Source organism: Aureobasidium namibiae (assembly GCF_000721765.1).
Source record: "Aureobasidium namibiae CBS 147.97 unplaced genomic scaffold scaffold_11, whole genome shotgun sequence".
NCBI classification, from domain to species: Eukaryota; Fungi; Ascomycota; class Dothideomycetes; order Dothideales; family Saccotheciaceae; genus Aureobasidium; species Aureobasidium namibiae.
In genome coordinates this window covers 382,971-402,827 of record NW_013581198.1, presented here as the reverse complement: position 1 = coordinate 402,827, position 19,857 = coordinate 382,971, and the positions used below count along the sequence as shown (strand labels likewise).

The 19,857-nt window shown below is 49.4% G+C and overlaps 6 protein-coding genes across 6 annotated transcripts; 1 reads left to right on the top strand and 5 right to left on the bottom strand.

Moving 5' to 3' along the window:
- Positions 1-405: 405 nt before the first annotated feature.
- M436DRAFT_64856 (Ppx-GppA-domain-containing protein) lies at positions 406-2,275 on the bottom strand (the record flags this gene model as incomplete). Its single annotated transcript, XM_013570877.1, has 2 exons — positions 406-2,038; positions 2,220-2,275. 2 exons carry the CDS (start codon positions 2,273-2,275, stop codon positions 406-408), a joined length of 1,689 nt encoding a protein of 562 aa, XP_013426331.1.
- A 406-nt stretch (positions 2,276-2,681) lies between these two features.
- On the bottom strand, positions 2,682-4,950 carry M436DRAFT_49098 (uncharacterized protein; the record flags this gene model as incomplete). Its single annotated transcript, XM_013570670.1, has 2 exons — positions 2,682-4,474; positions 4,527-4,950. The coding sequence occupies 2 exons, from the start codon at positions 4,948-4,950 to the stop codon at positions 2,682-2,684; spliced, it is 2,217 nt and encodes a 738-aa protein (XP_013426124.1).
- A 1,047-nt stretch (positions 4,951-5,997) lies between these two features.
- M436DRAFT_64854 (uncharacterized protein) lies at positions 5,998-7,840 on the top strand (the record flags this gene model as incomplete). Its single annotated transcript, XM_013570876.1, has 3 exons — positions 5,998-6,080; positions 6,139-6,437; positions 6,489-7,840. 3 exons carry the CDS (start codon positions 5,998-6,000, stop codon positions 7,838-7,840), a joined length of 1,734 nt encoding a protein of 577 aa, XP_013426330.1.
- A 4,285-nt stretch (positions 7,841-12,125) lies between these two features.
- M436DRAFT_82965 (histone-fold-containing protein) lies at positions 12,126-12,994 on the bottom strand (the record flags this gene model as incomplete). The annotated part of the gene is made up of 4 exons (XM_013570958.1): positions 12,126-12,228; positions 12,350-12,437; positions 12,493-12,564; positions 12,628-12,994. The coding sequence occupies 4 exons, from the start codon at positions 12,992-12,994 to the stop codon at positions 12,126-12,128; spliced, it is 630 nt and encodes a 209-aa protein (XP_013426412.1).
- Positions 12,995-13,556: 562 nt separating this feature from the next.
- M436DRAFT_49037 (uncharacterized protein) lies at positions 13,557-17,437 on the bottom strand (the record flags this gene model as incomplete). Its single annotated transcript, XM_013570654.1, has 2 exons — positions 13,557-17,056; positions 17,107-17,437. The coding sequence occupies 2 exons, from the start codon at positions 17,435-17,437 to the stop codon at positions 13,557-13,559; spliced, it is 3,831 nt and encodes a 1,276-aa protein (XP_013426108.1).
- An 830-nt stretch (positions 17,438-18,267) lies between these two features.
- On the bottom strand, positions 18,268-19,805 carry M436DRAFT_73780 (GTP-binding family protein; the record flags this gene model as incomplete). The annotated part of the gene is made up of 4 exons (XM_013570957.1): positions 18,268-18,819; positions 19,065-19,550; positions 19,601-19,672; positions 19,731-19,805. 4 exons carry the CDS (start codon positions 19,803-19,805, stop codon positions 18,268-18,270), a joined length of 1,185 nt encoding a protein of 394 aa, XP_013426411.1.
- Positions 19,806-19,857: the final 52 nt, after the last annotated feature.

The following is a 19,857-nucleotide window of genomic DNA, read 5'->3' as shown; positions in this document are numbered from 1 at the left end:
TATTTTGCAAAACAGGCGTAATGCAACCTCTTTTATGGCGTCCTTGAACCGAAAGGGCGTGGTCTTGATCATTTGCTTGCTTTTTGTTTTGTACGTTTTCTTGCTTTGGCTTCCAAGGCCCGTGTTTAATGATATTCTGATCTTCAGAGTCATGCAACAAGTGTAAAGACTCACAATGACCGCCGTTGTTGTTCTCTGTGTGGCTGCTCAAGTCGCCAGCAAAAGCAATGTGCAGTTTTGCAGACAATGAGGGAATGTTTATGACCATCTGCGCCTCTGGTCAACTTGCTCTTTTCAATAAGAGCCTCGAGGCCTCAGCATCTGTATCTTTTCAATACCTCTATACACCTCATCCTTCCTGTATTCCCATGTTCGATTTCTGGTTCATGGGTTTTGGGTCCAGAATCACAGCACCTCCACTTTGAACCCAACGCCGCCTTCTTTGCCACCGATCCAATTCTTCTTCTTGCCAACCTTTTCCACTTTCTCTGCTTCCTCCTCTACCACTGAGCGCAACGAAGCTCCTTTTCCATCACTCGTCTTCAACACCATCATTCTCTCTCCCTTTTTCTTTGAAAAACTCCACGTAGCGCTCAAAGTCATGCTCTCGTCTCCTCTGCCAGACGGATACACGGCACCGATCAGAGCAGCCACGCAACCGAGATAACGACACCACCATGCCGTGCTAGGACTGAGGAGAGATTGGAGGGAGGAGAAGAAGGAGGCGTCGGTGGCAGCAAGGTCTTTAGCTCCTCCCCAACGGTGACAAAGCAGCAGAGCCAAACAAGTGCGTTCGTGATGCGAGAGACCATGGCAAGAAGCCAAAAGACCGGTGGTTGTGGATCTCAGCGCAGCCGCAGCGCGGATGTCCTTAGGATGCGATGAATAATGCGGAGAAAGATTTGCGAGTGCGGTTATGAGAGGGATGGAAAGGCCTGTGCTGGGTAGAGTGGCAGGAGGGATGGCAGAAGCAAGTAGAGCAGCATGGTGGGGAGATCCGGGTGTTGCGTGAGCGGCAGTGGCTACGACTACTGGCGATTGCTTGCGTGTTTCAGAGGGGAGGCTGGAGAAGAGGAAGCCTTCTCTCACACCGCCTTGACAGAATCTGACTTCATTGATGTGAGGTAGAGCTTCCGAAAGCGCAGTGACGAGGAAAGCTACGGCGGGCACTTGAGTAGCTCTGCGTTGCGAAATGCGGAAAATGGCTGTTTCGTCTTCGGAGTCGAGGTGGGAGGTTGCTGCATTGGTGACGAGGTCGGTATCCAAGAAAGAGCGTCGAGAAGCGCAAAAGCCATTGATGAGAGAGATTGGGTAGGGAGATATGGCATGTTGGCTCATCAGCACAAAGCCCCAGCCTCTGAATCCTCCACCAGAGAGGTACAAAGCATATCCACCTTGTTGTTTAGCCAGATCCTGGAGCTCCTTGGGTATACTCAAGCTTTGGTATGCATTGGTGATGGCTTGCTTGATTTCTCCTGCCAGCGCCTTCTTCGCATCTGCCCCTCTCTTCTCAGCCTCTTCAAGGCGTCTGGATAGTGCAGCAGCGCCAAAAGGCATACTCACTGCCCCTTGCTCTGGCATCTTGACTTCACCAGTCTCAGTATCACTCACCAACCAAGTCAGCTGCGTGCTCCCACCCCCGAGATCCATGACTAAACCTTTGACTTCTCCCAAAGAGGTAGCGACACCCAAAGCACCCACTCTACCTTCATCTTCTTTTTTCAGCATTTGCACTTCCCATCCAGTCTCCTGTTTCACCCTTCCTCTGAACTCTTCAGAGTTTAGAGCAGTGCGTGTGGCTTCTGTAGCCAACACTGTGATGTTGCTTTCAGGAACATCAAAGTCGGAGCAGGTGCGTTTGAAGTGGATAAGTTTATCAATCACTTTGTTGATTGTTGAGTCAGGGATGGGTATACGAGATCCAGTGGACGAGTATTGTGCATCGTAAAGAGAAATGCCAGCACGGGAGGTATAGAGCGTAGGCAAGATCCTGGTGGTTGGTGGTGAGAGGTCGGTGATGGAGAAGCGGATGCCGTTGCTGTGATTGATGAATTGTTAGTTTGAGTGTTAGGTTGCTGGTTGTCCCTCTCGTCAAAGGCATGCGAGTGGTTCTTAAAGTTTCTCGAGTTCTTTAGATTTTGTTTTGATGGTTTGATGGTTTGATCTTTTGGTGTTTTAATGTGACAGTGAGAGGGAAAGAAAAGTAGAGATAGCATTACCTTCCCATATCCACCAAGCCGTGGAGGTGCTCGGCGTTGGGTGTATTCAACGCCATGGTGGTTGCGGAATGTTCGTGTAAACAAAATGTCGAGTGGTCGATTCAGTTCTCAGCGAGGATCCTCTGTCTTGTCCGGAGAGACAATTCGCATGTAAGAAGTTTCTCAATCAAAGTCGTAAAAATAATTGAGGCTTGCTTACCAGCCACCAAAACTGTTCACGATGACGTCGTCGCATAGATAGATTGCTGCCTTACAGTGACATTCAGACCAACAATGAACGAAATCAAGTGATAAGAAATGCTATGACAATTGTGCTTGCTATTGACTACCACCATATACTCCGAATTACAATAAAGTTCGTCCTGTTGATTCTCGTGGCTCATTTTTCCTGATTGCGTTCGAACTTTCCGTCTCATCCGAAAGCATGCCCTTTATAAGTCATCAGTGTCGCGCGTCAACGATCTAAACAGCCAACAAGCTGAAGACATCGTTTCTCCAACCCCTGACTTCGGATCCATCCTCGATTCTCTCCTCGGCATGGGCGGCCTCTTCGTTCCAAAGCTTGACGACACTTCCGGGTGCGTACTTGCCCTTGAAGACTCCCTTGCCAGGCTGAGCAACACCAACGCGAGTGTAGAGGTCTGGGTCCTCCTCGGGTTGCAGGCGTGCAGCGATAGCCTTGAAGAAGGTGACGAGGTCGTTGGGATCGGCAATACGAGTGGCACGCAGGCGCTCGCGTGCGTAGAGCAGTTCGCGGTTGGCTGTGTGCAGAGCGTCTGCGATAGCAGTAGCGATCTGCTTCTCCATGACCTTTCGCACGATAGGGCGGAGGATAGGCTTGACGAGCCACGCGAGCCAGGAGAACTTGCTCTTGCGCAAGGTGTAGTCGAGCTTGTGAACATTGACACGAACAGCCTTGAGACTGAGCATCGACTCCATTCTGTCCTTGGCAATCTCCACGTCAAGGTGAATGTCCAGACCCTTCTCGTCGAGAGCGAACGATGTGATACCCTCGTCCGCCAGTCTGAACAGACCAGAGTGGGCGCGCATCCAGAAGCCAACTTCCTCAGCGCGAGCAGAGATACCGTCAATCTTGATAGTCACAAAGTGAGAAGAGGTAGAGGTGGTACGGAATCTGGCCTTGCGGATTTCAAAGTCGTTGTAGGTCTCTACACGGAGCTTGTAAGGCAAGAAAGAGGAGTGATTGACCGTCCTACCAGGTTCGATGATAAGGTTTTCGAGCAAGAGATCAATATCGGGATTGCTGATCTCCAGACGAGGGATGGGAATGTATTGGATAGCGGCAATCATCAAAGGAATGAAGATGTTGATGGCATCATGGATGAGCTCTGGGTTCGAAGTGTTGTGCAGAGGCGACAGGATACGGAAGATTTTGAGACTGTGCTGCATGAGTTTGGCCACGTCTTCGTCGTTCAGAACCGAGACCAAGGTCTCCTGGAGCTGTCCAAGGAAGTTGTCGATATCGGTACGAAGATCAGACTCTGAGCCAACTTTGCGAGACTTTTCACGCAGCTCATCAAACTTCTCACGAGCGGTGTCGAAGAAGTTAGGGTCGGTGAGAAGAGTCTGGAGTGAATTTCCGATGTCGTTCATGAGGTTCTCGAAGTCGGGATCCTTCTCAGAGTGCGAAACGACCTTCTTGAATGTTTCCTCAAGCTTCTTCCAGGCCTCGGGGTCACCGAAAGACGAGAGCAAGGACCAGAAGTTCTTTCCGGCCTTGTCCATAGCGGCATTCTCGTGAACATCCTCTTCAAGAGCAACGACAGTCTCTTCGACCGAACGCGAGTAAGCAACAGCATAACGCTTGAGCAGAGTCGAGATAGTCGAGACGGATTCGTTATAATCAGGACGTTTTCTGAGTTGCGTGACTGCCTGCTTCAAGCGGTTCATCATGACCTGACCTTCATCACCAGAAAGCTTCTCCTCGGCGCTTTGCTCCGTGTCTTGAGCGACCTGAGCAACTCCATTGGCTACAACCTTGGTGACATCTGCAACGTCGTTTCCAAGATCCTTGCCTGAGGGTGGGGGTCCGGAGTCGGCACCCGGCTTGGTCAATTTGGCTTGTTCTTGTTGGGATGGCTCAATCTTCTTGCCTGCTTCTTCTGCGACGTTTGACAACGAGAAGGCAGCATCCTTGAAGACCTCACGGCCGACAGTGTTCAAATCTGAGAGGAAGATGCGGAAATCGGAGTTGGTAAGAAGGAGGGATCCAACGGTTTGCAAGCTTTGGTAAGCTATGCGGTGTCAGCATGACTTGTATACGCATTCACTTGTAGTGTTACTCACCAGCAGCGGTCTTGGCTTTTGATTGGGCCTTGTAGGCTCTCTGTGCGAGGTCCTCAACATCAACCTTCACTCTGGATTGCGTCAATGACCAGATGAAGTCCTGGATCTGATCTTCGCTGTTCTTGTGTACGAGCAACTCGATGAAATCCTTGAGCCACTGTTTCGAGAACTTGGCCAGACGTCTTCCCGAGTCACTGAGGTTTGGGTCGCTAGGGTTCAAAACATCTGAGGAGAGCAGAGATCGGAGGTTGATAACGAGCTGTTCGTTTGAGGGCATGTATCCATCAGCCAGAGCTCTGACCATCTGATACGAGTGCAGCTTCTGGTGAAGCTCACGCTGGAGGACCGTGTCATCGCGATACACTGGCAGCAAGGGCTCTGTATCGTCAGACTTTGACTTGCGGAACCCAAGGCAGGACGACATGGTGACTGCAGGGATGACCGGAAGGGAGTTGATTGCAAGGTATGGAGTTTGATCAATTGAGAGTGGACAGGTCAAGACTATGAGAGATTGTATTGAGTAGCAAGCGGCAGGCAGCTGCGAAGCGTGAGCGCAAACAACGTATAAAAGTCGTCATGACCTCGTCGTCATTGCGGGGAAAGCATGTGAGAACAGGCTTGCGTGAACACAGCGGCAGAGCTTAAAGGATGCCAACCTGCAACGGCTGGAATGGTTTGCTCAGCATGGCCAACTGGAACATGGCGCTTCGCGATGGCATTCTTGGTTCGCGAGCGCCGACCGAGGCAGCAAGTATAAACTTCGAAGATGGACTGGATGACGGAGATCAGGGGAAAACAGGTCACGTGAATACATGGCGAGAAGGCCGACCGAAGCGACCGAAGAACGGAGATGGATCAAATTATCGGTCAGCGCACAATGCAGTGACTGCACCGCCAGCGGAAAAAATCGGAGGCGTGGGGGTTGCTGCTACGGTTGCGCACGGCTTTGCAACTTCGGAAAACAGATAGCGGCAATTAACACGCGTAACATGTCGATTTTTGAATCGAGACAGAAGACTGATCAAAACAAAGTGTCCAAAACCATTCATAAACTTGAATAGAAGTCGCGGACGAGAATTCGAATGAGGCGGTTGCTGGGCGATTTGGGAAGGAGATCAAGCTGGGCTCTCGGTAGGGCAGTCGCGACCGGGCCGAAAGAAGTTGTGTGGGGTGCCGATGTGGGATGGTATACTTTTGGCGGAGCTTTATTGTCTAGAATGCAACTGTCCGACGTGCTGTGAGGCTCGCGTTTTCGTAGGGCCTCATATGCCGAAGCACCCCTCTTCCGACATATGGCGACCTTTTCTTCAGTTTCAGCAGAGATTATAAATTGCTGACCGCTGGCTGCTTTAGCCTGAATTCTTTCTCTATGTCTCTATCCTCGTCTCGCGTGCTCTCCTACCTACTTAAACGCCCTCTTGCCTCGACCTCTGCCCGACGAGCACCTGCCTTCTTTCACACTTCATCCACCATGTCTTCCTCAGCATCAATCGCCCCTGCTCCCGCAGCAAACATCGTTCAAAGCAACCCTCCTGCTGTCTCATCAAGGCAATCGTGAGTAGCTTCCTCTCTACCAGCCATTGAAGCGTCCCTGACTCTGATCCTTCCTCAGAAGCGCCGACTACGACACCGCATACCCCATCGAGGTCCGCAAGTACCTCCGCACATACGGCCTGACTCCTCCCGCCGTCGAGAGCTTCGAGACACAAGAAAAGAGATGCCTCCAGCTCCTCGAGAACAAGCAAAATCCCATTGACAAGTACCAATACCTCACCCACCTGAGAAACACAAACGTCAACCTCTTCTACCGTCTCTTGTCCGGCAACGTCAAGGAGATCACTCCCGTCATCTACACTCCCACCGTCGGTGAGGCCTGCCAGAGATGGTCAGAACTCTACACCCAGCCCGAAGGTACGCCCTCCTGTCTGTCCAATGCAATTGCTCCTTTCTGACTCATTCCAGGCATGTACCTCTCCTTCTCGGACAAGGGCAACCTCCACTCCATCATCCAGAACTGGCCCCACAACGTCGAGATCACCGTCGTCACTGACGGCTCTCGTATCCTTGGTCTTGGTGACCTTGGTATCAACGGCATGGGTATCCCTGTCGGCAAGCTTGCTCTCTACACTGCCTGCGCTGGTATCAGACCCGATGCTACTCTCCCCCTGACCCTCGACTTGGGCACCAGCAACGAGCAGCTCCGCAACGACCCTCTCTACATGGGCAGCAGACGCGACAAGGTCACCGCCGATGAGGAGCGTGAGTTCCTTGACGAGCTCATGGCTGCCCTCACCGAGCGCTGGCCCGGCATCGTCATCCAGTACGAGGACTTCAAGAACCCCTTCCCTTCGCTCGAGCGCTACCAGAACACCTACACCATGTTCAACGACGACATCCAGGGCACCGGTGCTGTCATCCTCGGTGGCTTCATCAACGGTGTCAAGCAGTCCAAGGTTGCCGCCGCTGACCAGCGTGCTGTCTTCTTCGGTGCTGGCTCTGCCGGTGTTGGTGTTGCCAAGCAGCTCGTCGAGTTCTTCATGAACGAGGGTCTCACCGAGGACCGAGCCAGAAAGTGCTTCTGGTTGGTCGACTCCAAGGGTCTCATCACCAACGACCGTGGCGACAAGCTTGCCGAGCACAAGCTCTACTTCTCTCGTGACGACAACGAGGGCCAGCAGTACAAGACCCTCGAGGACGTCATCGAGTACGTTAAGCCCACCATTCTTATGGGTCTCTCCACCATCGGCGGTGCTTTCACTCCTGAGATCATCAAGCGTATGGCTGAGTTGAACAAGATGCCCGTCATCTTCCCTCTGTCCAACCCCAGCAGCAAGTCTGAGTGCACCTTCGAGGACGCCATCAAGTACACTGAGGGCCGTGTCCTCTTCGCTTCTGGCTCGCCCTTCCCTGCTCTTGAGTACAACGGTCAGACTCTTGAGCCCGGCCAAGGTAACAACATGTACGTCTTCCCCGGCATTGGACTCGGTGCCATCCTGTCCAAGGCTGTCAACGTCACTCAGTCCATGATCTACGCCTCTGGTAAGGCCCTCTCGGAGTCTCTTCTCCCCGAGGAGATCGAGAAGAACTGGATGTACCCTGACATCCGCCGCATCCGCGAGGTCAGCGTTGTCGTTACCTGCGGTGTCATCCGCGCTGCCCAGAAGGCTGGCGTTGACCGCGAGCTCGGTCTCCGCAACATGGACGACAAGGCCTTGACCGAGTACGTCCAGAAGCGCATGTACGACCCCTTCGCCGAGGGCAAGAAGGTCCAGGATGAGGTCAAGGAGCTTGCTTCCCACCTTTCCAAGCTTTAAACGGCCATTGTCACACCAAAAGTCATTTGATCGTTTTGCCCTTCTAGGGCAATTGCATATACATTGGCCGGGTTAGGCCAAGGTTGTTGGACATAGATGCCACTGAACAGGATGTTCGTGGCGCGACAGCAGGACACGAGAACGTTTTGAGTTGATCACGTCCGCAAAAAAAGGGTGCCGACCCTCGGCGCTGGGGTCTGGCGAGCATTTGTTACTTTACGACCAGCGAAGGAGTTCATCGTCTTTTTTGTTTGGGCATCACCATTGAACCTAATGAATACATGTTTATCACTTTCTACTTTTTTGACCTCTCAAAGTTCTTTCGTCTAGAAGTGCGACCCCAACAGCGCTTAACGACCCCAACTTGCGACTCCAATTTTTGACTGGGGTCACTCGCATGATTGATATTAGAAGAGCTTTTCACTCTTCAAGTCAAGCAAAGCGGTACCAAAACTAACAACATTTGTTCGTGAAAATCAAAGGAAGCTTTGGTAATGGCCAGAGCGGATGTTACATGGAATCGGTGGAATTTCGGCTCCATGCCATGCCATGCCACTACTTCTAGCTAACATGCCATTCCATGTCAATTATCTAGTGGAATAATGCCAATGCCAACCCCATCGTCGTCATCATAGTGACCCTGTCCTTCTAATGTGTCACCCTGTCCTTCTTGGTCCTCCTAGTCCTCCTAGTTCTCCTTACCGTCCTCCTCTCCTTCGTTAATAGGTAGATTAACCTCCTCGAGGCAGAGGTTCTTCTGCCAGTTCTTAAGACACTTAATGTAGCTAAGATTGGCAGTAGAGAGACATGCTCGGTCCTACGACAGCGTCCTTCTACAGCCACTAAACACCCTCTCTGACTTAGCAGACATTAGATTGATTAAGAGGATATTAATAGCCATCTAAGCGAGGTTTAGGTAGTTAAGTTGCTGCGTCGGTTTAAGCCACTACTGTATAGCGTCATTAATAAGCACTAGCATGCTCTTAGTAAAGTGGACGAACTCCTCGGGTATATAAACTAAGCTTATATGCCTTAAAGAAGCCTTCCATTAAGCAAGCTTATTTGGCTCCTCCTCTTTTGATGATAACACTACTTGCATAGCCTTAGTCTTATTCTTATACTTATCATTCCATAGAGCACGTATAGTAGCGATGGCTAGTGTTCGCCATGACGAAGGCTACTACTTGTTAATGTAGGCTTCGCGATAAGTTAGATGGAGGAGGAGTATAGCGGCATAGGCAGGGGTGTAGCTATTAATAGCTTACCATTTATCGAGCGCAAATCGGCTAGTGTGTATAGCGGCGGCAAGCACTGGATTTAAAGTAGCATACTTAGTTGCAGACTTCTCGTAATGCTTACGTAAGAAGTCCATAGAAATTAGTACTTAATTAAGTGTAGCATTATCACCTTTACATAACTTCGTCACCTCCTATAGTGGTTCTATAAACTTAACGAGCTGCTTAAGAAACAGCTAGTAACGCCGCTAGAGGGTGGTTTGCTCTATATGCTCGTAAGCATGCTAAATCGTACGTATAGCTAATCGGGATTAAAGCCCTCGCTTGATCATAGATAGCTAGCTATTCCACCTTATAGTATTGTTAAGCATAGCAGATACACTAGCAGCTACCTTAAATTTACGACGACGGCGAGCTAACTTTATAATCCACTTAAAGAACTAACGGAGGTAGTCGACAGCTTCGTAATTAGCAAGGCTAGCATCTTAACTAAGCATTAAGATCGCTTCTAAGGGGTCTTAACTTTAGGCAAGCGTAGTAGTAACAGCTTCTTTTAAGCTTGCTAACATAAGTGCTTAACTAGCAAGGTTAATCTAATAGCCAAAACAACGAGTTCGATGCTATATAGGGTCCCAATTAATAGAAAGGCGCTCGCTAAATAGAGTAGTAAGGTGGCTTATTATAGTGTCGTTACAGGTAGCGTTGTTAGAAGTGATGTATCTAACTTTCTGCTTAATGCCATATTTAACAATAGTCTCGAAGAAGAGAGGGGCATACTAAGCACTAGCATAGCCAGACGGTAGCTTATAGAGAGCAAGTAGTGCCTTACTTAGCTTACTATCTGACGTAATGAATCGAGCTGTAATACTAAGTAGCTTATGGCTACTATAGTTAGCTGTCTAAGCATTATAGGTAAAGTGGATTAAGGATCGAGATGTTGTAAGAAGACCTTTAAGCTGCTCTTAATAGAAGTCATACTCCTTCTTAACGTGTTTAGCAACGGTATAATAAGTCTTAATTAGGAGCTTAGATGCGCTAAGAAGCACCTCGTCGAGTAGAGCATAAAGCTTATTATTGCCGGCGATACGGAAGGGGATATTGCTTAAGGTGATTAAGTTAATTAGACGTCTGTTTAAGCGAGCTTTGTCGATATTAGTAATAGTACGAGACTAAGAGGGTGTTGCTCTTGCTATAATCCTTAGAAGTGTACTAGTTGCCTGCCTCTAGCCATGTTTATTTATTAAGTGCGATCTAATGTTGTCGTAGTTAGTAGTAGAGTAGTTGCGAGGACAGTCTTTATTACTATAGAAGTAGTACTAGATCTTCTTCTTACGCTTACGGTCGCGCTTATAATGACGGCGAGCTCTAGTATAAGACTAGAGCTCTTTAGAGTCGCCACGGGTAGAAGTAGCCCTCCGACGAGGTTATATTAGTGTTACGTTAGACTTATTAATAACATTACTTAAGGTAAATAGTGTTAGTCGCTATCGCTTCGAAGGAGGAAGTAACGGCTAATTAACATTAGAGGCGCTAGCGTTAGACTTAACGCTACTGCCTTTAACATAGATACTATATATGCGATCCACTAAGCCTTAGACTAGAAGGAAGGCCTTCTCTTTTAGAGTGTTAAAGGCGAATTTAAAGAGAGTGCTCTATATAGAGGCGCGTAGCGGCTAGCCCTAAGGAGTTCGAGAGTTTAATTGGCTTTGCGACTGTATATTAGTAGGTAAATATATAATATGAAGGTCGAGTTAAGTATAGTGTAGTATGCTGACTAAGACAGGAAAACAGCTAGGAGCTTAGCTCTAATATGCAGCAAGAAGTGGTTAGAAGAGTAGTAGTTAGAGTGTTAAATGTATGAATTAGGAGCAATTAATACGCGTCGAAAAGGACGCGTAAGAGATCGCGTGGCTAAAGCCTAAGTCGACCAATTAAAGCGCTAGATCTAATCTCCGAGATAAGATCTAGCCAATTAGAGGCCTTAGATATGCTACTAATCGAAATACGCGTAATAGCGAGCTTTTCCATGAAATCTGCTATGCCTAAGCGCTATACGCGCCAACTTCGAGCTTGCTACCTATCTAACCATCGACATTAGCTATATTAAGAGGTGGAATAGTGGAATATTCTACTAGAATTGGCGATTCTATTCCATGCTAACTAGGTAGAATATTCTACTGAAAATCAGTGGCATATGCCAATATTCTACTTATTCCATGCCATGTAACATCCACACTGGTAATGGCTTTAAAGACTGTTGTATGTGGTATCACCCTGACCCTTTTGTACAACTAAATCCAATTGCTATCTACCACCTTTATTCTCCTTATTGTCTATTCTACCTAACCTAGTAGAATATATAGTAGAATATGCTTTCGCTTCCAAAACCCTTACCATAAAAAACTTAGCATACTTGTTCATCTACGTCAAGTCTAGTAATGCGTGATAGTGGGTGAGTTCAGCAGCGGTAGTCATTAGCTATGATTTTGCATTTGTAATGCGCTTTTACATCACCTATCGGAAATGCTAAATACTGCTCTTCTATTTTGTAATGTAGAAGGGAGATTGTAACGCTGGATAAGTTGTAGAAGGAAGCGGGTTCAGTTTACAAAGAGAAGTCAGGAGGGTTTGATTGAAAGGAGCCAGCCGCATGGAGAATGCAAAAGAGAGATAGGCGTAGAGCGCGACGACAATAAGGAAAGGATGCAATTTCTTTCGCGAGTAAGATCGTATCTTTGATTGTACGTTTTCGAGCTAATCATGTCTTTCAGACGTCATGTCTCGAGTAAAGAGAAAAGCCGTTGTAAGATACCATGTCTTCTCCATCCACCTTCAATATATCCCTAGCAATATGAAGAACCCATCAATCCATGTATAGCTATAATTTTGCAGTGGAAAGCAATCGAGAATAGCACATCCTTTTGTGTCATCGTCGTAGTCGTCATAGATCGTGGTAGCCATTCATCATCATCATTGTATCGTGTAGCTCGTATGTTGCACGCGTAAGCGTAGGCTTGTCGAGCAGTTGTGGGAGGTCAAAGGAAGGAGCTTCAACGAAGGCCCTGCTGAGTGTGTCTGTTGAAGTTGCGGAGGGCCTTAGCGCCCTCACCTTGTGCGTGATCGGCCAGGCCACCAGGGAGAATGAGCTTGATACTGTTGAATGAAGAGTCAGCAAGATGGATCTAGAAGACTAGTATGTAACACAGTGTAGAGCGAGAGTAAAGGACAAGGATGAGGTAGACAGGGCAAGGAGGAACAAAGGGCCGTCACATACGCTGTCTGTATCTCATGAGCCTGGAGGGTGGCTTTCTTGAGCTTCTTGCACAGATCACAAGCAAGCTCGGCGATACGAGTAAACAGATCTTGCATTGCATGTCAGTCATGCCCTTGAGTAAAGACATAGTTGATATCACTTACCCTTGATAAAGTCATTCATGATCTGCATGGCATTCTTCGAAATGCCATTTTCAGCGTGAATCTGTTTGAGAACTACAAGAGCAAAAGTCAGTATTTGATACACGCAGATGCCATGGTACCGATAGAAAATCAAACCTCTGAAGATGTAGATTGAGAAGTTCGAGAAGTCTGTCTTGCGACGGCGCTTCTTCTTGCCTTCACCATCCTTGGTGCCGGTAGTGGCAGCGACTTTCTTGCCGGCAGGTTTTTTTCCAGCAGGGTTGTTGTTCTCGGCCTCATCGGCAGAAGTATGAGTAGTGTCAACAGCGGAAGCAGCAGCACCATCAGCAGTGGAATCCAGAGCATCGTTGACAGTGTTGCTGTTGGCACTGCTGGAAGGAACATCGTCATCGACTTGAGTATCGGCGTCGGCTTGGATCTCTGCAGTAGGCTCGGCTTGCGTGTTTGCGATGGCCTGCTTGATCTGAGAGTTGGTACCCTTCTTTGCGATCTTAGGAGGCATGATTGAGTGCGGAAGTGGGTGCAGTGAGTCAAAACACGTAGAAAAAGAGTGTAATGGACAAGTAGAGACAACAAACACGTAGAATGAACGTGTCAGAAGGAAGGAAATGAAGGTGTGTGATGATGAGAGGAAGTTGTTGATGCGAGAGAAGTGTTTGAAGGCGAGAGCATGCCGAGTCTTTCGAGGCGGTCCACGCTTCCTAGGCACCACTTCTCAACCCAAAGAGGAAAGAACTACCCCGTAATGAGCTCTCGGCGACGAGGTGTACCTTCCTCGAAACGAGGTGCGTTGAGTATTTGATGAGTCCAGAGAACGATATGTGTGGCTGGATGAGGAGGAAGTAAGTTCACATCTGCACGGAGTCTACATCGAGTCTGTGATGAGATAGATCAATTCAAATCGTCGTTAATGCTTGCATCCAAGACCTTGCTAATGCTACATGGCCTGCCACCGCCTAGGTGAATGAAGCATGAGGTTCCTGCTAAAAGTACAGTAGAAACCATTCTTTGTCCTTGAAAAACACCAAATGCATACGTACCGTGGGTATACCCATATTTTATCATCATCTCTGCAGTTCTCTGAGTGCTCTCCTCATGCTCTCAAGCCTAGCCTTTTCTTTCACAACCATACCCTTGGCTAGGTCCTTCAACATACGCTTGCCGAAGTTGACGTGCTGTTCTTGCCAACCAGCCAACTCAGCAGCCACAGTCTGTTGTGTATAGCGGAGCTCGCTACCTAGAGAGTCAAGCTCGCCTTGAGCCTTTGTCGCTTTCTCTTCGGCTTCAGCTGCAATGGAGCGCCGTGTCTCGTCAAACAGACCTATATTTGGTGTCCAGCGAGACTGTCTGCTTAGCGAACCGATGGCTCGTTCAATGTTTCTCTTGGCTTGATTCATACTGCCGATTAGGCTTGTTGGTCGCCCAAGAGCAACAAGAACCGCTGTTGAAGAGTTTGCAATCGAGTGTAGAGAATAGTAAAAGCTTGCCAGAGGATCTGATTCTGAGGGCGTCAGAGCCTTTGTGTATATGCCGAATGCTGTAAGGTATTTCTTGGGGAGGAACTGAAGAGTTGCGACGCCGGTATTGTTGAGCATACGCGCATCATACAAGTCGGAGTTCAGCATGCGTTGAGCATTTGTACGCCTGATAAGAGACTTGACCGCATGAGAGACTCCACGGAGTTGGTCTTTAGCATGTGATACAAAGGATTCGACCTCGCGTGTATCCGTGATTGGATCGTAGTCGTCCCGAACGTTTTCGACTCGGATCTCTGCCTTGTGCTTCGCGCGCTCGGCCAGCATAGCAGGATCTATATCGGGAACGAGGAAGAACTCCCACACCATCTCATGTGTAGAGAAAGTAGAGTGTGTTAGGAGGCACTGTAAGAATGCATCAAGACGGAGTTGTATGTCACGTAACACAGCTCTCGATGGTTTTGATGGTATCAAGAACGGAGACGTCAAGTTGAAGTGTGTCGGGATCCAGGATGCGGGTTGCTCGATGGAAAGCCACTTTGCGAGATGCTCAAAGTCGGCAACAGAGCGACGACAGGTGGTAACTGTGATGGTTCCGTTTGGATTCGGTCCCCCAGATTTCAGGACTAGCCGGACAGTGGCATCCTCAACGAAGAACGACCGGACAACAGAAGTGATCCTCCCATCCGCTGCAGGCAACGTAGAGAGCAAGACCAGATCGTCAATCCGGTTTCTGACTTCATCATCCTTGGCCAGCTCAACGGCTGTCAAGCCTCGGATGTCTTTGATTTGCAGATCCACTCGAGCGTCACCGAAGAATGTTCGAACCAAGTCGAGTCTACCGTATTTGCTTGCCATCATCAGCGGTGTAAAACGCTTGTCATTCGCCGCATTCACGTCTGAGTCGCAATGACGAAGGAGCCACGCCGTTACATGAGGATCGTTGACGATATGTAGTAGAGTGTTGCCTTTGTTGTCTATGTGATCAGCAAGATGAAGTGGCTCTTTGTCTGGTTGGGTGTCTGTGGCAAGAGTCAATGCAGTTTCGACCATCCATCGATATTCCTGATGATCATAGGACCTGCATAGAGCAAATAATGGTGTTTGGCCATTCTTGTCCTTGAGCCGCCAGGGCAGCATCTCTCCAACCGTTTCCATTAGATGTGGTTGATTGAAAAGGTAGTGGGCAAACGTTCTTCCTTTGCTGTCTTGACGAACAAAATAAGATCGTAAGGTGTTATCGGAAGGCGCGTTTCGGATAATGTGATTGAGTAAGGAGTTCGTCAAGTTCTTGTCATCGCCCTGGACAGCAGCGACCAGTAAAGTTACTCCCTCATTGTTGCAATCTTCCAGAATGAATTCGATAGGAAAGAACTGGTCCAAGCTTAATAGATACTCCAGAGATGCAAGCTGCCCATTCTCAATAGCCATCATCAAGATTGAGTCCCCACCAAGTCCTTGTGATTGTGAGATTTTGTCGAGGGAGCTATCGCCTGCCGACGCAGTGCTCACTGTAGAATCGATACTTTTAGATCTGGATCGGGTTGGAGATGAATACCCAGATGATACAGAGGCACTACGGAAACTGGCCATAGTTACGCGCTTCCGCTTTGGTTGACTGACTTCCGGCGGAGGTGTCAGCGGTTTTTGGAAGGGGAAAACGTGAGCTAATGATCCACCCACGGCAGCAAAGTTACCGTCAGCCATCGATGCCTGATTTTGACGTTCAATGTTTACGTTTGTTAGCCTTGAGCTCAGACTCGATACATCCGGATCTCTGAAGCTGTCGTCGAACGATGGTGCTTCTTCTATAACCTGATTGCCTGGAATCCAAGGAGCGTCAGGTTGAAGCATGTTCCGTAGTTCCGATGTGTTTCCGTTTCTCGTTGCCTTCCACAATCGCGCATTCTTCCTCGCAGCAATTCGTAGGGCATCTGAGTCCCGTGATAAATATACCAGTACAGCTTCAAAAGTACTTAGCACGTAGCCCATCTCTCCACTGTCCACATCGTCGATGAAGACAAAATGCCTCATGTAGGACAATCTGGCGTGCATATAGCGAACAGAGCTTCTGATAACAACGATCAGGAGCATAGAGACCAGCACGTCTGCATTGATAGCCATGGCTATGTTTGGTTTCTCCGATGAACCGTCCGGCCGCGTCCCTGGCCTGTCTGTGTTGTTGGATGTGGTCGCAGTGACAGTCTTTGTTGTTTCTAGCAGGATTTCGATCATCTCTTGCGGACTACTGGCAACGCCCATCTTCTTGAAAACACCTACAGCCCTATCGATCCGGATCGCCATATCTCGCTTTCCTCTCATACCGTCCTCGATGGGTATGCCGACTTGAGCAATGTCGATGTTGGCCATTTTCCGTAGACGATGTTCGAGCTCGAGGTCTTCTGATCGCCGGATGTTGCATATTCGAGGGAAGAGGATTTGTTCATGTAGCTGCTCAGCAACGTGGCGTTCAATCATGCGCTCGACCACCGGACCTGACAGGTCGGTCGTAGCACCAAGAAGAGACAGTTGCTGCCTGTCGACTCCTTGGAAAAGATCAATAGCCGCTGTAGTCGCACTCTCCAGCGCAAAGCGCATAGAGTCCTCTTCCGGTTCAATGGTCAATGACGAAAGACGGATACTGCTATCGCTTCCAGACACCGAGGATCTGAGCGAGGCTAGTGAATTCTCCAACGATGTAGAAGAGTAATCGGATCTTTGTGAGCTGACCGAGGGCGCTCGCGACGACTTGTTGGGCACAGGACCTTCAAACTGAGCTGCAAATTCCTTGAGAGTTCTGTCTAGGCCATTCTGCAGCTGTCGAGCGATCAAGGGAAATGCGGTCAGAAGTTCTGTAAACGAAGCAATGTCTTTCTTCTTGACGTCCGAGGCCGAGGGAATGGCAGGCTTCGGTTTGTCTGCGGCGCGTTGTGCGGCGGTCCTGATAGTTGCTGGTATGATGCGAACCGAATCGTACGAACCTACCAGAGGTCTCGAAATGTAGTAGACGAGCCATTGTTGGGCTTCGGGCATGTCGGGGCAAAATAAAGCGTCGGTCAATAGTTGAGCTTGGGTCAAGCTCTTGAAGCCTTTGCTGTCGTGTCAGCGGAGTGGGCGGACAGTATGCGACAATGCGAACCTTTGTTACTGTAGACGTAGGTATCCTTGACAACTACAGTCCTGCCGTTGAGTGTGTTATACTGCTTGGCCTTGTTCTTGGATTCTCGAATGTTTCCTCCATCTTTCGAGGTGCTTCCAGGAGGCACACCCCCGGGTATGCGAATGACATGGCTGGAGAGAAATTCTTCTGACACGGCAAGGTCGGCATAGGGCGCGGTTGTCTCGCGGTCGCGGCCCTGGAAGAGCGATTCCGTCGTAGGCACAAGGAGGATGTGGTGGTTTACGGGCAGACACTGCGAGGGGAGGGTGCTTCTGAAGAAGGCCCGCAGGAAGGGGTTTAGAGGGTGCATTCAATCGGTCGTCGCTGGATCATGGCAGAGTCGGATGCGCGGGATGCGGAATGCGCCCACAAGTTTCGTCGTCGAGCTTGGTCAGATGCTGCCGCCGTGTAACGAGGTCTGATTCGGCCAACTCTCTCGCTGGTGTCGTGTGTTGTTGTCTGCTGTCAGAGCCTGTCTCGGGTGCTCGGAAACGTCGTGAACCTACAAGTCAGACTTCAGACTTGCATGCCTAGGCCTCCGCCTCGATGAGGGCTGTTTCAACATGTGACTGTCTCCGCCGCACACGTCACCGCCCGCCGGAATCTGCTTCCTTCCGCCAAGCTCTAACATCTAACCATACCGCTCGCAGGGCTGGCTGAAGGACGCGCATGCCTTTTCACATATACCTCAGGGCTTGCTGGATACTTTTCGAATACAGACGTGTGCATATGTGGCGTGCTGATGAATCCTCAGAATCCGTCATCAACTTACAAATCAGCATAGCGTGAGGCATTTTGCATTCGCCATCACATTCTTGAGATGAGGAGCTTGAAGTGTATTCATCATGTTAAAGTCATTTACTTTTCATTATCAAACATGTGCTAACGGGGCATGAGGCGAGTCTGCAACATATATCGAGCTGCCCCGTCCATATGTGCTGGCCATAAAGGCCGGGTATCAACTCTTCGCAGCAAGCTGCTTCGGCGCCGACTTGTTCAGTCAGCGTCAGATACTTTTTACTGTCGACCAGTAAAGGGGAAACAGGAAGCCTGCGAGAGTGACCATAACAGTCAAACTCGTCATCCATCCATACATACACGACGAGCATTCCAGCATCGACGCATCAACAATTCAATGCTTTAAGCCTTGGCGGCACCAGCCTTGATGAGGATGATGTCTCCGTCCTCGACAACGTAGTCCTTGCCCTTGGTCATGATCTTTCCTTGGGCCTTGACCTCGGCTTCGGTCTTCAACTCCTTAAGGAGGTTGAAGTTGTAAACAATGCACTGAATGAAGGTCTTCTCGAAGTCTCCGTGAATGACACCAGCAGCTTGAGGAGCCTTGGTACCGTTACGGACAGTCCATTGACGGACCTCGTCGGTACCAGTGGTGAAGAAGGAGCCAAGGTTAAGGGCCTTGCGCATGGTAACGATAGCCTTGGGCAGAGCAGACTTGCCGCCAATCTTTTTGCACTCCTCCTCAACCTCGGCATCGGTCTCGAAGCGAGAAAGACGCTCCTCGAGGGAGATGGAAATGGGAAGGATGGGCTCTCCAGGAGAGTTGGTCTTGATCCACTCGACAACCTTGGGCAAGTGCTTGTTCTTCTGGCGAAGGTAGTCCTTCTCGCTGAGGTTGGTCAGGTAGACGACAGGCTTGGCAGTCAGAAGGAAGAGAGGGTTGATGACCTCGACCTGTTAGAATTTTGTTAGCCATGAACTCGAGAGATCAGGTTAATAACAAAGTGTAGAAATTGGTGTGTGTTTCAGAAGGGACTTGACAGCAAAAGAGTTCTGGATCCAGCTCCCTGTTGGGTCCAATCCCAACAGGTTAAGCCTTTCTCCGATGAACCGTTATTCTGAGAGCTGGGTATAAAAGTTGGATCATCATTGCAAGGGGAGCGGTGTGTGGTGGTGGGTTCAAAAGCAGAGTAACGTACCTCCTTGGGGCTCCAGTGCTGGTGACGAATGTCCTTGCCGTCCTGAAGGAGGGCAAGAATCTTCTCGACGGTGGCTTCCTCCTCCTTGAGCTTCTTCATCTCAAGAGACTGACCACCACGGCGGGTCTGCTTCTTCAGGTTCTCGAGGGCCTTCTCGACGAACTCGATATCCTTGATGCGGAGCTCCTCGCTGATAATCTCGAGATCACGGACGGGGTCGACATCGCCCTCGACGTGAATAATCTCGGCATCATCGAAACATCTGACGACCTGGAAGATGGCATCGACGGCACGGATGTGAGACAAGAAGGCGTTACCAAGACCGGCACCAGTGGAGGCACCACGGGTCAGACCAGCAATGTCGTAAATGGTTTGGTGAGCGGGCACTCTTGACTTGGGGTTGTAGTGCTCGCACAGCCACTCGTAACGCTCATCGGGGACAATGACACGAGACTCCTCGGGGTCAATGGTGGCGTAGGGGAAGTTCTGTGGACAGTCAGTGGAAGAAGCATTGAGGTGAAAGTGGTGAGACGTACAGCAGGGTTACCAAGAGAACATTTGGTGATAGCCTGGAAGAGAGTGGATTTGCCGACGTTAGCCAGACCAACCTGCGGTTGTTATTAGCAACAGCTTTGTGGCCTCGTTGGCAGACTAATCCCTACATACGATACCACTCTTCAGGTTGTTGCCAGGACGACCCAAAATGATCTTCTCCTCCTTGACGACCTTCTTGGGAGGCATTCTTCCTCTGGCGTAGGTGCGGACTAAGGTAAAGGTGTGAGGTTTGGTGGTC